The 16,168-nt window shown below is 33.1% G+C and overlaps 1 protein-coding gene across 1 annotated transcript in view; it reads right to left on the reverse strand.

Annotated features, from left to right (window-relative positions):
* Positions 1-16,168, reverse strand: part of PACRG (parkin coregulated) — a 588,163-nt gene that overhangs the window by 237,636 nt on the left and 334,359 nt on the right. The window contains exon 4 of the mRNA XM_074309363.1: positions 11,434-11,583. Coding sequence (XP_074165464.1) covers positions 11,434-11,583 — 150 coding nt within the window. The remainder of the gene's footprint in view (positions 1-11,433; positions 11,584-16,168) is intronic.

Consider the following 16,168-nt stretch of genomic DNA (forward strand, 5'->3'; position numbering starts at 1 on the left):
CAGAGAGCTCAAACAGAAATCTGGGCAACTGAGATTTTCTATTACTACAATAGCATACCCTGTGACAGATTAATGATTTATTCCCAAATTATGCATCTATTTCTTCTTTTCCAGGTGGTCGGCAGTATACTATAGTGAAAAAATTGCTTCACTTATTCCCTCCATAGCTCTTCACTCATAATTTCTCTCCAATATTTCTATATCCTGGATTCATAGATTTCCTCAAACAAGCATAGTTTGTTAATAGACAATGCTACCTCTGATTATTGCTACACAGTTCAGATGAAACATTATCTTTCTTATCCTCATGAAATGAATTTTGGGGGTAGTCAAATTTGTTTACTATAGCTAGAGAAAGCATGTATTAAGAGCTTACTGTGTTCCACATGCTGTCTTAAGTATTGGAAATATCAGAAAAAAAATTGATCTCAAAGATTTTACATTTTGATAGTATATTCTCATATATACCATGAAAGATCAAGATAGAAAGTTTGTATGTGTCAAGGAAGAAGGTAGAAAATTTTTGAGAGCCAGGAGCAGAACTAAGAGAAAAATAAGTAAGGGCTACACTGGGCACATCCAAAATGGAAATTCCAGGTAGGAATTAACCAACTGGTTATTGCCCCCAACTAGGGCAATAAATATATAGAGACATCCATCTCAGTTTCCAAAGCCATAAAATGAGATAGCTTTCTATCTATGACCCCTTGAGACTCTAGAAGTGCCTAATGCAATATAATTCTGACAATGACTTTTGTCAGTTATGGACAGCAGAAATCCATAATAGTTGTTGGACACAGTTTTCACATCCTTATGTTTAGAAATAGTGACGGTAGATTTTTGACGTATGTTGGCTTTTTTTTTTTTTTTTTTGAGTTTCATTTGTTAAGCAAGGATCTTTGTGTCTTGGGCAGCATTCTTCTTCCAATGTGAATATTTTTGCAGGTCTGCCATTAAATCTGGAAGCTTTACTATTCTCTAACACCACTCTTGGAGATTAGCAGTAACCTCTTTAAAAGTTGAGGCAAGGGTCAAGCTGTTGTCCCTTAACAAAGAATCCATACTTTAGTAGTATTGTTTCTCAATGCAGAAAGCAGCACCAAGAGTTTAAAATATTGCTATCTCTAAGAATTTTTCTTTAGTCTGTAATGGGGGAAAATGTTTCTATATTTCTTAGGGGCTCTGTGAAGATATGGATGATAAAGGCATACTCTTCAAGAGTGTAAAGAAATTTTTGATGGAGTCAACAAATTGGAAATAAAGCATATCACATATGTGTAGTCAAGAGATGTCAAATGGAAGAGTTGCCCTGTGCCAGAGTTAACCAGATGTGGTGAGTAGCTGCTATTCTCCGGAATTCATTTGAGTTGCCTGAGTAAGCAACATTTAAGAAGTTTTCTGGCTGAGGTAGATGATGATCTAGGTATAAAATAACTCTTATATGTGCTTCATGTCTGCTTTCCTTAATATCTTTGCTCTACACACTACTCGTGGATAAACGAATTCTTAACTGAAAAACTTGCAATTGCACTTTGCCTTGCTCCCTGTCATAATAGGTGCTTTCATTGTGCCAGGAGGTTATTTCTTTTCAGGGAGATTTTTTAGTGGATCTGGATTTAAGAAAGCTGAAGTTCAATATTGCCTCAGACACTTGCTCAGCAAGTGTTCTAATATGTAGATCTTAGTTTACTCAGTTGTTTAAAAAAAGCATCTATCTGTCAGGGTTGTTGTGAGAATAAAATGAGGTGATATTTGCCAAGTGCTTTTAAGTGCTATACAAAGACTTAGTTTTTCTTCATCATCATCATCATCATCATCATCATCATCATCATCATCATCATCATCATCTGCTATATCTACAGACTAGGCAGATTGAATGAGGGAAGGCAAAATATTGAGAAAGGTCCTTGTTTAAGTAGTACAGATAAAAGTGGGCACTCATCATGTAAGTTCAACTGCAGGAGCAGGGACCTACTTTCAAGAAACTGAATCCAAAGGTGCAAATACTAGTTGAAAGAAAGGGGAGAAGACAATTAAGGAAGTGGAAACTATAAAGAGAACCAATACAGGAAGAGAAATATAGGAATTAAGACATAGATCCAATTACTAAGGTATCGAAAACAAAAGCCAGTGACCAGCATTGAGTTATGAGGTCAAATAGAAAGATTGACTTGATGCCGACTCCCTCAGTAGTTACTGATCCAAGTTTCCTTACAATCCCTTGTCTATGGGAATGAATCTACTAATAGGTGAAGTGATTCCAGGTCCAAAGGATAGAGCAATGCAAGAGAGCTAGAACATTACACTATTTTCTGAACTTTTTTTCTCCTGATTTCTAGATTGGTTTTTGCCCACTGCTTTGTTCTAACATATGGTATTCATATAAAACCAATTCCAGATTGTCCACCTATATATCAAGTCCCATATACCCTTCTGTTGATATCTAAATCCTTCCCTGGACCTGTCTCTCAAGCCTGAACCCCTCCACTTGCCTTAGCTTTTCCACTGTTAGTACCCTGTTCTCTAGGACCTATTGTTGCTTCTAATCAAATTCAGTTTAACCTTACAAAACTCTTTTCTAACTCGAAAGGCCATTCTGTGTACTGCATTGCTCCCCAAGGAGATTGTAGCTGAACTATTTTTGTCCCACAGATGCTTACCATGTTCTTAAAAAGATACAAAGTAATATTTCATAATCTTCATTATGAATATGAATTTCAACTTCTCTTAGCAGTCCTAGTATCTAACCTATTTAATGTCTCAACCATTGTTGAGTAGAGCCTTTTAATTTCTATGGACAATGATCCTGCTATTGTGACCCACTGATGTGATTACTTTTCAAATAATAGTAGTATATCACTGACTATTTTTAAGCTTGGGGCCTGCTGTGAAATAAGAAATTGATCTTTGAAGTTAAGTTTAAAAAAATAATATTAGGGGAAAAAAGAAGCATCAAAAATTTCAAGAAGACAAGAAAATGCAAGATAGAGATGCACTGGTTAGGGGAGTGCTGCTAACCTTGCTGTTAACCTACTCTACAAAGTCATTTCAAAATGACTATGCAAGAATCACAAAAAATTTCTTTTTAAGATAATGCATTTTACAAGAAAGGAAGTAAATTGGCCTTGGAAAGTACAGTCATAATACTTAACTTAGTCATAATACTAATTTAGTATTATTACTTTTTCTTTGTTACTTAGAACAGTAGTTTGCACGTACAGTGATGTGTAATACTCAAAGCAGCTTTAAGTAAAATAATATCAATATGGTTTGCAGTGTTATGTTTTGTAAATGCCCTTGTAGTTTCTCTGGGATGACCTTAACTGACTGGTAAAAATAAAACTTTACATCCACAAGAACCGCAAGTTCAGACTTTATGAAAGATAATAAAAGTATATGTTGATTTTGTTTTTGCTTAAATGAATCCTCTCAATCTTTTCATGTTTGATTAAAAAAATACAAATATTTGCTATGTAACTTCATCTTTTAGTTCAACACTACAGATGACTCATTGCAGTATGGAAATGGCACTGGGTTCTCAAACACTTTATGGACTGAGAATAAGTTCTGACAGATCCTACCAGCAGCCCATGTGTCTGTCATGTAAGGACAAGTCTAAAACTAAAGAAATACTCATCATCAAAAGATAGCCGGAGAGCCAGGTATATATTTTAATTGAGAAAATTGTGCCCTGAACCACATAGTTGGTAAATGTCTGAGGTAGGATTGATTCAAACCCAGATTCCCTAAACCTCAAATGCAGTGCTTTCTCCAATGAAGCATGTTGCCTCTTAGATACAGAAAATGTCTTCAAGTCAATGTGATTTCATAAAGAATGGTTGGGATCTTTGGTGCAAGTACCATAGTAGAGCTGAGATAGAGAGGCATAAATAATTAGGAGAAATGACAATACTGAAACTTTCTCTGACTTGCTGAAATGTCATTTATAGATTAGAAAAGGATCCACAGACCCACCAGTGACTGGAGAAAGAAAGTGCAGATTTTAGTTTGTGCCTGGTTACAAAAGTGACTGTCAAAAGCATGACTGCAAATGTCAAGCCTCATCCACTTTCTTGCTTTGTTGCACATGAATGATTTCCTGGAATTGAAGGCCTGATAATTCTCAAGAAAATAATACAAAGTACAAAAAGTTAGGGAATAGAGTACTTCTTTCTAAATCTTTTTGGTTCTGAAATTATAAATTACTTGGTCAAATATTATTATTCTAGACAATCCATATGTAAACGTATTCATCATAATATACCACAGACTTGTGAAGAAGAAAATCCCAAGTATTAGAAAACTTGTTTATAATTTCATTCATTCTCTAAGCAATCTTTAGGTTCCATTAACCTTAGATTTCTATGAAATAAATCAAATGAAATATGTAAACTGTTTAGCAAGTCTGAGAGCATTACCTATAAATTCTATCTATTATTACTACAGAGACTTCTTTAAGTCACTGGGAGGAACTCATGAAAATATTCACATAATGGAAACTAAGTATGAGACTGGAAATAATAAGCATGCATTTTTAAATGTTCAAAATTGCAGTTTAAGAGTGTTTTAAAATAGACCATATTTTAAAAGATTTTTAAACAGCAAATTATAAAATGACTGAAGCTGTTTTAAATTATAAACCTTAGATAAAAATACTTGTCCAAATCAATTTATTTGTCCAAATCAATGGATTTAGGCACATGTCAACAGACTAGACAATGACTCTGGAAGAAAATGTCGATCCTGCTCATCAAGATTTGGGGATATTGGTAATGAAAAAGGAGAGTGGAGTTTTGGGGTCAACACCAATAATAACCAGAAATCAATTGCAACTTTACTCAGCAAAAAATGAAGATGATAACTTTTGCCAAGAAAGGACTTTTAAGTACTCTAATTTCCCTATAATTTTCCCTAATTTTCTATTTGCATAATCAAAGAAGATGCTAACAACTAGTTTAAACAAAGAAATGAAAGTAGGGTTGTTAACTGTAAGTCCTGGTATACCTGTATTAAGCTTTTCTCTAATAGGAGTTCTGCTCTTTTGTGTGTTCACTTGTAGATGATATTCTCAACTGGAATTCAACTTTTTTTTTTCTTTTTGAAGGGGAGGTGGTTTCCAATTTACAAATAAAAAACTTGATTAACCTTGGCATTTAGTCTACAGTTAATGAGAAAATGCTGTATATAATGACTCAAATAAGCTTTCTAGCTAGTTAGAAGTCAACTAGGGAGAGAAAAGTAATAGAACACGAAAGCTTTGGAAATTCCTAAAAAATGAGATAGTGATTCCTCTGTTTTTTTTTTTTTTAAATTCCTGGACTTGAATTTCTACATATTATTAGGAATATGGCTAGAACATTGAACTTGGAGTTTGGAAGACTTTCAAATAGGGCCTTAGATATCTATTAGATGTTTGGCCCCAGGCAAATCATTTAATATGTTTTCTTTATCCCTCTACTAGGATGCTGTGGTCAAGGCCATTTTTAGTGAGGAGCACAGGATCCTGAACTTTTCCCTCTGGCTGTCTTCCTGAAAAATTGCCCAATGGTCAGTCACAATAATTAGGTGGGATCTGTCCAAGCATTCATTCAGACCTGTGAACAGTGATTTTCCACTATATTTATTACACACACAGCCAGCCAATGCTAAAGATCAGCAGATGCACTGGCAGGCAGGGGCAAGTCTTGCATGCAACTCCTTACAAAATCCTGGGTAGCATTTAAGGAATCCACACCCTGATTCATGCTGAAACTGGCTTTTCTCTGCCTAGTCTTTTTCATGTCTTTTTCTCTTAACTTCCCATGGCAAAATTCTGTATTGAAGACTAAGAAGCCACTTAGAGGATTCACTTTATTACCCTATATCGATATGGTGATGTTTCACCATAACACCACTCTTGACCAACCCCCCACCACACTGAAGGCACTCTATAGTATCCTGATCATGTCCTTTTCTCTGGCTTACAAGATAATGTTGATTGTAAGGTTTTTTAAAAAAATTAATTATATTTTCCCTACTATGAGGAATTAAAGGAATAGCCAAAGAATTACAGAATCAGCATAGAGGCACATTCTTCCAAAGAGCAGGAAATTTGGCCATGTCCCTTAATGACACATCTGTGAGTCTGAAAATATTGTCTAAACCCACAAGAGTTTTAATCACTCACAAGAATCAATTCAGTGTTACTATTGGTGAGTCTGAGTGTGAGTGTACAGTATGGCATGTGATCCAGAGTTCTTTCAATACTGGGTTTTTGGAATCTGTTTACATAATTTGTTCTTTAGGTTTGAGATTATGTATCATGATTCATCATAGGATGGATGATATTATTAGCTTAAAATTGTCTACCTAATTTCTGCCACAGGGCTGTTTGATAGCCACATATGATTCAGTTGACATATATCTTATGTGGAATCTTAATGTTCCTTTTCATCATTGGGCTTTTTCACTATAAACCTTGTTTTCTCTATAGGAACTGCTGACTTTGGCATTCTCTTAGAATGAAAGAGAAATGATGAGTATAAAAGGAAATGGACACTTAGTCTTGACACTTAAGACTCACACTAGTGGTCTGTGCATTCCCCCCCCCCCCCCCCACTGTGTTTTCATAGTCACAGATTTTAAGTTGAAAGAGACTAAACAATCAGGTTACTGATAAAAAGAACTCCCTGTGTGGGAGCTCTATCTAACATCACAGATAGGAATCTAGAATTTTTAAAAATGTCTGTGGGCACTAAAAAGTTAAGCGACTTACCTAGGTAATATGGCCAAATAAGTATCAGAAGCAATATTTAAATACAAGTCCTGATAACTGTAAGATGGCTTTTTAGCTATTATATCACATTGAATTTTTCTGATTCTTATTAACATTTTAAAATTCAGGCCTATTTGCTCCATTAAAAATTACCCTAATATGGAAATAGAGGTCTTTACTTTTTTTCTATATATTCTATCTTCCCTATGTCTAAGGCAAATGGGAAGAGGAAAAACCTATTACAAAATATTCTTTAAAAGGCTTCATCATCTCATACACAACAATAATTGCCACTTTGATATGTTCTGTGACAAATGTTAAGGATTATGAAAAACTGAGTATATAGGAAGATTTAAATTTATATCTTTCACAGATGAATAGCAAAATTAATGGTGCAATGCATTTTATTTACAAATGAGCCAATATGCTAAAATAAAAACTTATAGCTATAATAATGGAGTAATACTAAAGGATTAAACAAATTACAATATTCCTATTTTCTGGAGAGATCTCATGATTTGAGACCTCTGGTTTTTGTTTAACTATCACCACTTTTGAGAAGCACCATTCAGGGAAAGCAATGTCTTGCTCTAGAACTAACTGTTTTAATGTAATCACCTAGTTGACATAAAGATGAATGAGAATAAATATGTAAATATTTTTTCCTCAGGTTTGTTTTAAACAGATACAGTACTGTTAGAGATATATCCACAAGTTTTAATTCTAAGAATTAATAAAGTTTCATTTTTTAGAAGTGAAAGAATTTTAGGATTAAAATTCAAATACTCAAAAATATATCATCTCTAATGGTTAAGAAGGCTTAACTAGGTTAGGCATTCTTTTCAAAACACTTAATATAGCTTTCTTCTTTCCCTACCTTCTCAGTATATAGAATCTAAATCCAATGTGAAAAAATATTAACATAAGCATACAAAAAAGATATCAACATTTTAAGAAAGAAAAATTGTTTAAATGTTTTAGTAAGACTATCCTACTTTTTGTGGTTGCATAATTATGCAAATGATTAAATTAATTCATTAGATAAGAAATCATTTAATTTCAAATAGTTTATTTGCCACCAGAAATCCTAGATTTCTAGGTCATATATGATGGACTAAGGAGTTTTAAGATAAAATTCATTGCTTTTTCCTACTCTCCCTTCAAGACTCACAACTTCTATGAGACATGTCCAAACACCTCAGATAAAATCACTTCAAAAAACCCTCCCCTTTACCTTTTCTTTGTTAAAGGAGGGTTCAATTCAGCACAAAGATTATAATTTTCAGGTAATGGTGTATCTAGAACTACTTATGGCAACAAAAGGTTTAGAGAGAATATCACATGCAGAACAGTTGAAGTAATTGGGAATGATTAGGAAAAAAAATACTTAAGGAAGACACAATTGTTATTTTCAAATGTCAACAAGGCTATTATGCAGGAGAGAATTAAGATTTCATATAGTATCAGAGAACAGATTTTAGAAGGAAATTTTTTTTTTTAAAGAATTGGAGCTGTTCCAAAAAGGAATAGATTATCTAATGAATTAGTAGGTTTCCTATCATCCAAAGTAGAGATTGACTGATAACTTGTCAGGAATGTTGTAGAATGATAATTTTATATTGGACACAATGATATTTACAATCTATTTCGATTCTAAGATTATGATTTTATGAACATTTTGAAAATATGCATATATATATACCCATATATTGTTATCATCTAACAATTTGCATAACAAATAAGTATGTTAATAAAGATTGAAGCCATTTTATTGAAAGCCCTACATAGTATACTGTGCACTCTAGATATCAAATCAAAACCACATCATTTGAAAAGAAAGTTTGTGGAAAATGTTAAAGCTAAATTATTTTAGCAGTAAAAGTACTTTTGTAATTAGAAATCTTCTTTTAAGCTTTTAGTCCTGCAATTGGATCCACTAGTAAAAATGGCCGCTTTGAAGAATAGTTTTGTTTTTTTATTGCTAGAATGCTCCAATTTTTTAATATGACCCTCTGGAAATATAGTAAATGGTATCCTGGCATTTTGCTGACAGGTTTCTAAGATTAGTAGGAATGGAAGCTGAAACTAATATTTTTTTCCAAATGTCAGAAACATATTGAGCAGAGAAAAAGTTCTAATGTAGAATTTCTAATGTTCTCATTTAAAAAAAGTTCCAGACAAGACTTTTCTGTTTTATACTATTTCAAGATGATATTTTAATGAGGTTTACAATTTCTTAAAACATTATTTTAATAAGAATATATTAAGTAGTTCCAGAGTATACCACTTTCACTTGAATTCATTTTTAGCCATCACTATATTTCTCTATAGGGATAGAGAAATGTCCTAATTTCTTGGCATCATTCTAGTAGGACATAAGAAAATGGTCTTAAATTCTTTATAGTAATCCATTGTTCTTCCTGAATCTGCTTCCACTCACAGCAATTTCTCTAAAAGATTCTGGTTGTAATTTACTAGCTCCTTCTTTTTAAATGTCTGTAGTCTTTGCTAAAAGTCTTCTTCCTTTTCCAAGTCCTGCTTATATGCCTTACTTACTTACTAGGTCAGTGTGCATGTGAGACACAGGTCTCCTCAACTGCTCTGGTGTTCTAGTTCATCAACCTTATCTGCTCCTATACCCAACCTGTACTTTTTTTCTATGTTAGCCCCACATACAAATGGTATTGTGCTTCATCTCACCATTGATCTCCTATCTTTTCATCTTTTTCCATCTCCTTCTACTCCTGCAACTCAAAGAATTGTTACCTCTTTCCAAGGATCTCTGCAAGTGCTAATAGAGAACAGGGGCTTTTTTAATCCACTCCTAGCTACTATTTTCCATGCCTATATACTTTGCTCCTTTGTATTTCTGTTATATATAAACCATTTACCTAGATGTACTTCTTTTATTTCCCCTGATAATTCTTTAAGGGAAGGATTTTTTACATTTTTTACAATTTTACATTTACATTCCCACTACCTGGAAAGAACAATTATTTAAAAAATGCAAAATGAACTGGCTTGATTACAAATCTGCAAAGCCTTTTAATAATTATTTTACCTGAAATTCAAAACTGTTTTCTGAAGTCAAAATTAAAATTCCAATTTTTCAAATGGAGAAACTGAGGTCCAAAGAATTTAAGTGAGTGTGAAAATGAATGAATCAGACTTAGCTCTTTGTGGCCAAATCTAGCATCATTAATTTCCTTTTAACCAGTTCTCAGATATTGAGTTGAACAGATCTTAGTTTATGTACAAAAATCTTTTAGTCATCATGTCTGACAATACATTTTCCTATATACCTTTCAATTTGAAAATATAGCCCATATTAAATCATTATGACTAATTACAGAATTTTAACATTGACACAAAGGATATTTTTTCCTACTAATTAAAAAATAACTGTGTGATTAAAAAAAGGAAAATGACTATTATTGAAATGATTAATTTTTAAGCATAGGTAATAAATCTAATAACCTACACTAGAACATCTATCACAACTCACATCTACTAATAGTTACAAATAACATGGATGGTTGCTCATTGCATACAATATCTGGCATAACCTCCTTATGTTAAAACCTTATAGTATAAAATAATATGACAACCATACTACTGAACAGATGGCTTTACCTTTTCAGATAATTATATGATTTCTTTTAAAATATTCTGTTATCAAGTAAATACAGTTCAAATGACAGTTTATAAGACAATGTATCAAAGTTTTCATAGATGACTGTCCTTTTCTCCTCTAGATTTTCAGCCTGAATTTCCCTTCACTCTAAAGAGATTAGGTTGCAAGATTTTCACATGATGTTCCCTTAATTATAACATGACTAATTCTAATTATTAATTTTAACATACCTAATTCTAACCCTAATTCTAACAATTGTCAGAAATTAACTTCAAATATTGACAAAATCAATATCAAACCTCAAAGAAGATAAGTAGGTGTATTCCACAGCAAGAAACTTATAAAGGAGATCTTTTATTATAACAACTCTATTAATCTTTCCAAACAAGTATACAATTAGTTTTTGAATGCCAAAGCAACCTATATTTTGTATGAGAAATAAACAAAAAAGTCTTCTTTTTACTTGGCCAAAATTTGACTTGGAAAATAATGTTCCAAAGCAAATGGTAAAAATATTGGTTTCTTCTTTTTAAAAAAATGTGTCACCAAATGCTTTCATGTATCTATTTTTATAATAATGATAGAACATAAAAATAACTAATAATAAATCATCATTTTATACATTAAGAACACTACTTTCATTTTAAAAATATGATCTTAAACCAGAGAATAGGAAATTTTTTGTAGAGAAAATCTAAAATAAAAACATAACTAAAAAGGAGACAAACTTTGCAACTTACTAATGTATTCAAAAGACTATTAAAAACTTTACAATTTAATTATTAGGAGATTACAGAACTGCTTCAGTGCTTCTGTACTGTGTTAAATAAGCTGTACGTGTGAGGAGTAATAAATGAAATTGTTAATTTTACTGCATCCTTAGGGAGTAACAGGAAATGGGGTGGGGGTTACATTATTTAGAACTCCAAATGGATTTGGGTTTATATGCAGCAATAAATTCTAACTGTGTTGTTAATTAACCCTACCCTCAAGCCACTCTTTGTTTTAGGGTTTGAAAGACATAGTGACTACTAGAATAACTCACCATTCATATTCTTAAAGATGTTTAGGATGGGGAGAATTTGTCGATAGTAGGGCACTAAAGCTTCACCCACCATGTCAGCTGAAACAACCAGATGCTGAAGGACTTTGAGTGTGACACAGATGACCTGCCGGTTACGGAGATTCAATGCATCTGTATTATAGAAAAAGAAAAAAAGAGAATTAATTTCTACAGTGTTTTAAAAAGGATTGGGAAGAAGTCCTCTAATGGGTAAATTTAATTAAATTGTACTCTGCTGGGGATCATCAGTGGGCCTTTATTAGACCAGTGTTGCAAGTTGGATCGTAGCCTTGATGTTATAAAACACTGTCTTGTCTATTATTTGTTTCTACAACTAGTGCTCATGAACCCCAAGAATGTAACTCCTTATTCCCTCAACAAGGTTGAGGGTTTTCTGTCACTCAAGGCCTTCCTCTCAATATTGTGCTACAAGAGTAAGGTTCTACAACATGAAAATCCTGTTAAAGATTAATCACTCCAAATTTAGTCTGTTGTGCATGTGAGCATAGCTGAGGAGAGGCAACATATTGGGGTGATCTTGGAGCTAGGAATACACAGTTTGATCTGTGACATATACTAGTTGTAAGAGTTACTGACTCTGAAAACATAACTCTTTGAAATTCAGTTACAAAGATGGTACAAACCTGCATAACTGGGGAATGGGATTGCTCATCTAAGAGTTCCCTGTGTTAATAGAATAAAAGATCTGGTTCCTATCCCTGTTTCTAGAACTAAAGTAAGAACTAAGAATGGTGATTATCAGCAAGGTGATCATGAAACTAGGGGACTAACTAAGATATTACTAAAGAATCCTTTAAACAATGACTTATTACTACATGGATTTAGACATGTCCCGATAATAGCTACAAATTATATAAATCTAATATATACATATAGGACAGTCTAAAAAAGTAGCTGCTCTGTCCCAACACTGGTGTTATAAAGGGTTTTGCTGAATATAAATGTCTTGATAGGAGTTCAGTGAGTTCACTAAATCTGTAATCGAGAATCAAGTTAAATATCTAGCCATTTGTGTGTCTATGTATTACTGAATTGACCAATTTATTATTTCCTAGATGTCCTGCCCCTAGAACAGCTGATTTTAAGAAGCAAATTGCACCACTGCACAGTTAATTCAACCAGAATTAATATAATTAATAATATTATATTATTATTAATAGAATTAATAATTCACTGCTAGTGAATTGAGTATAGGGTGAACAAGGCAGTCAATTGTTGATGACCAATAAAAATGCTTAAATGCTTACTCTTAATGAGAACTAGGAAGGTGCTCAAAGTCCCCTTGAATAATTTCTTAATGGTTGAACAAAGTTTTCAATATTTTGCAGTGGATTCAACATAAAGGAAGGGAGTATTCACAAAATTCCCTTAGAACTTTATCCAAGAGGAAGTGTTTTACTCTGCCTTATTTTGGCTTTGCTTCCTTTATTTCCCTTTCTTTCTCTGGATACTTAGGATGTAGAACTAAGCTGGAAATGTCTCTGTCCTTACTTTCCTGATTAAATAAAAGAAATAAGTGTGTGTGTGTGTGTGTGTGTGTGTGTGTGTGTGTGTGTGTGTGTGTGTAAGCAAACTCAAGTATTTTCCTTTAGAACAAACATGCTAAAATAACCAGATAAGATTTGATTTTGATAGCTTTAAAGAGAAAATAAGATTTATATTTAGTACTCTGGTGAAAGGCTTGGGAAATACAAAACTCAACATTTCAAAAAGCTTTTATGGGAGGGATCAACTGCTATTATCAACCAACCATTAAATCTTCCAACCCAGATCACTGTATTCTGTCTGAGCTGCTGATTAAATCTGTCTTTGAGAAATATTACATGCCACTTCTTAAGTAGTTGGAGCTGCTAACAGAATAAAAGTAGTGTAATAGAGGGATTCTTACAATTTACCTTAGGGGCCCACTGGTGATTATAGGCTAGGTCTTCAGGTATAAACCACTATTGTGCTTAGAGACCATGGCAGAAGGGAGCTAGGTCATTGAATTTTATACTCCTTAAGTTGTAGCTTCATCTTCAGTTTTTCTTCCCAATTCTCCATTTTGCACCTTGGGAACATATACTCCCCTAACACCAATTTTCCATGTCTTATTCTAGGAACTAAAATCAAAGGTACACCATTATTGCCTCTAGAAAAGGAATGTTAGTTAACTGCCATGTAAGGAGTTCAGTGGGAACATCTTTTTTTTTTCTTTTTTTTTCCTATCATTGCAGATTTCCACCTTTTCTGCATTTTCTCTAAGCATCTAGGATTGCAATTAAGAGAGAAAAGGACTTGAAGTCAGGAGAGACCCAGTTCAAATTGTGGTTTAGATAATTAATTGAATGTGACCCGTTTAACATTAGAAAGACCAACTTAAGAATATCGAAGACCAAACAATTTTTTAAAAATCAACTGATACACCTAGTTCACTATTAATTTTCTTGTTATTTTACAATTTGTTTTCTTGGTTCTGCTCTTTTCGCCCATCAGAGTTCATTTAAGTCTTCTCACTATTCTCCACAATTGTACATTTAATAATTTCTTATGATACATTTACATTATATTACATTGATATATCATAAATTATTTAGCTATTCCCCAAAAGATAGCTCTCCTTAATTTCCATTTTTTGCTACTATAAAAAGAGGTGTTTTAAGTATTTTTATACTTATAAGTCCTTTTCTTCTGTCTTTGATCACTTTGGTTTTGGTTGGTATTGGTATTTATTGCTAGATCAAAGAGAATGCAGAGTTTAGTAACTATTGGGGACACAGTTCCAAATTGTTATGCATCTACATACTTGAAGTGATAAAACATTTTGGTATGACTTCCTCTTCAAATTGGTGATCATACTCAAGTTTTATTTGGGAGAGAAGATAATGGATTTAAGCTATCTATAAAGAAACATAATACACCTCAATAATCTCTGTGAAAGATGCAATATTCTATATAAATTGGTCTTGATAATTTGATGCTAATGTGTGATAAATAGAAACATTTTTAAAAATTTGAATATCAAATACTTTAACATTGTCAGTTCCATTTTTATATATTTGTAGCATAGGAAGAAAAGCCATGAATACAGAATTAAATCAAAAGATTTTCAAAAAATCAATAAAATCAGTGTAAATGCTATAGAACTTTAAAGTGGCTTGTTCTAATAATTATTAAATTCATGATGAGAGGTTCTTTTGACCCTGGAGATTTTTTGGCATATCCTTTTTACTCTTCAGCCAATATATTGTTTGCTGGTTAATGTTAATAGATTTTTAATAACATAAGCTAAAAGTACTTTATATATAGCACATACATAATAGGAATATATTTGGAGGATCACTGCTTTTCTCAGATTTTATTAGTGAATATATAATTACTCCTGTTAAGAAAGATGGGATTAAGGCTTGATCTGAGAAGAAACTAGTAAAATGCTTTGCTAAGAAATTCATTTATCACTACAATATGTCTGAGTTAATAATCATGCATCTTGTCTGGTCCAACCGCTTTTTAGTTTTATTAAAAGAAAAAAAAAACTCCCGCAAGATTTGGTCACCTCCTTTGATATAAATGTCCTCTTATTTCTGTTTTGCATTTGATCCAATCTGTATTTTCATTGTGTTTGACTTGCTATGACTATGTAGATGACCAGACATTTTAACATGCTTCTTATTCTGAGATTTTATCCCTTGTTATATTTCTTTTGTTTCTCAAATATCTATATTCAGTTTTTGTAAAATTCTCACCAAAATGTAATGTTCTCTTGTTGGGTTTTCTTGGGGTCTCTGGGAGCAGCCTTTGTTTCAGTTCAGTAATCACCAGGAGAACAGCCAGGTGTTAAAGTACAAATCCTTTATTAAGTCTTGTCTTCTTTTTCTGGGCCTGTTAGCTTTCTTATAGTCCAGATCCTTTATTATCTCCTTCCTGGGGCTGGGCAGTTTTCTGGAGAGCTTTTCAGTCTGGCCTTGGTCTTAGAGGGGGAAGTGCAGGAGTCCAGGTCAGCCACCAGGAAGGTAGAAGATCAAATTGAATTTCTGCCCTGGTTTTGAGAGCTTAAGCTTCTGCCACCAGAACTTTGTCTTCTCTTCAAATGTCTCTGAATCTCCCTGGCTGAGGCTTTTAGCTTATATGCTCCACACTGAGTACAAACCAATCATTATATCAGTAGGAAACCATTATTTGTTGTAGGATTAAATCAATGCTAAACTAGATTTAACCACTGTTTCCTCAATTCCACTTAGTACCTTGTTTCAAGTTCTGGCCCATAACATCTCCTTGTAGGATCAGATCAATCATACTGAACCATGCAAAATTAGATAATTATTGTCTCTTATCAATTCCACTGACTTAGTACCTTGTAAGAATCCTTTGTTTCAAGTTCAGAATTCTGGCACATAACAATTTTTTTTTTTGATTGATAGTGAATCTTTTCTTTTGATTCTTAAACAGCTTTTGACTTTTTGCCATCCTTTTACCTGAGCAGCTATGTGGTATTGAATAGCACACCAGACCTGGAGTCAGGGAGATTCTTCTTTCTGAACTAAGCCTGGCTTCAGATACTTCCTAGTCATGTGACCCTGGGCAAGTCATTTAACCTTCTTTGCTTTACTTTTCTCATCCATAAAATAAGCTGGAGATTGCCAAGAAAACTTCAAATAAGGTCACAGAAGCCAGATAAAACTGAAAAATGACTAAACAGCAGCAATAATAAATCCTT

Source organism: Sminthopsis crassicaudata, chromosome 4 (genome assembly GCF_048593235.1).
Source record: "Sminthopsis crassicaudata isolate SCR6 chromosome 4, ASM4859323v1, whole genome shotgun sequence".
NCBI classification, from domain to species: Eukaryota; Metazoa; Chordata; class Mammalia; order Dasyuromorphia; family Dasyuridae; genus Sminthopsis; species Sminthopsis crassicaudata.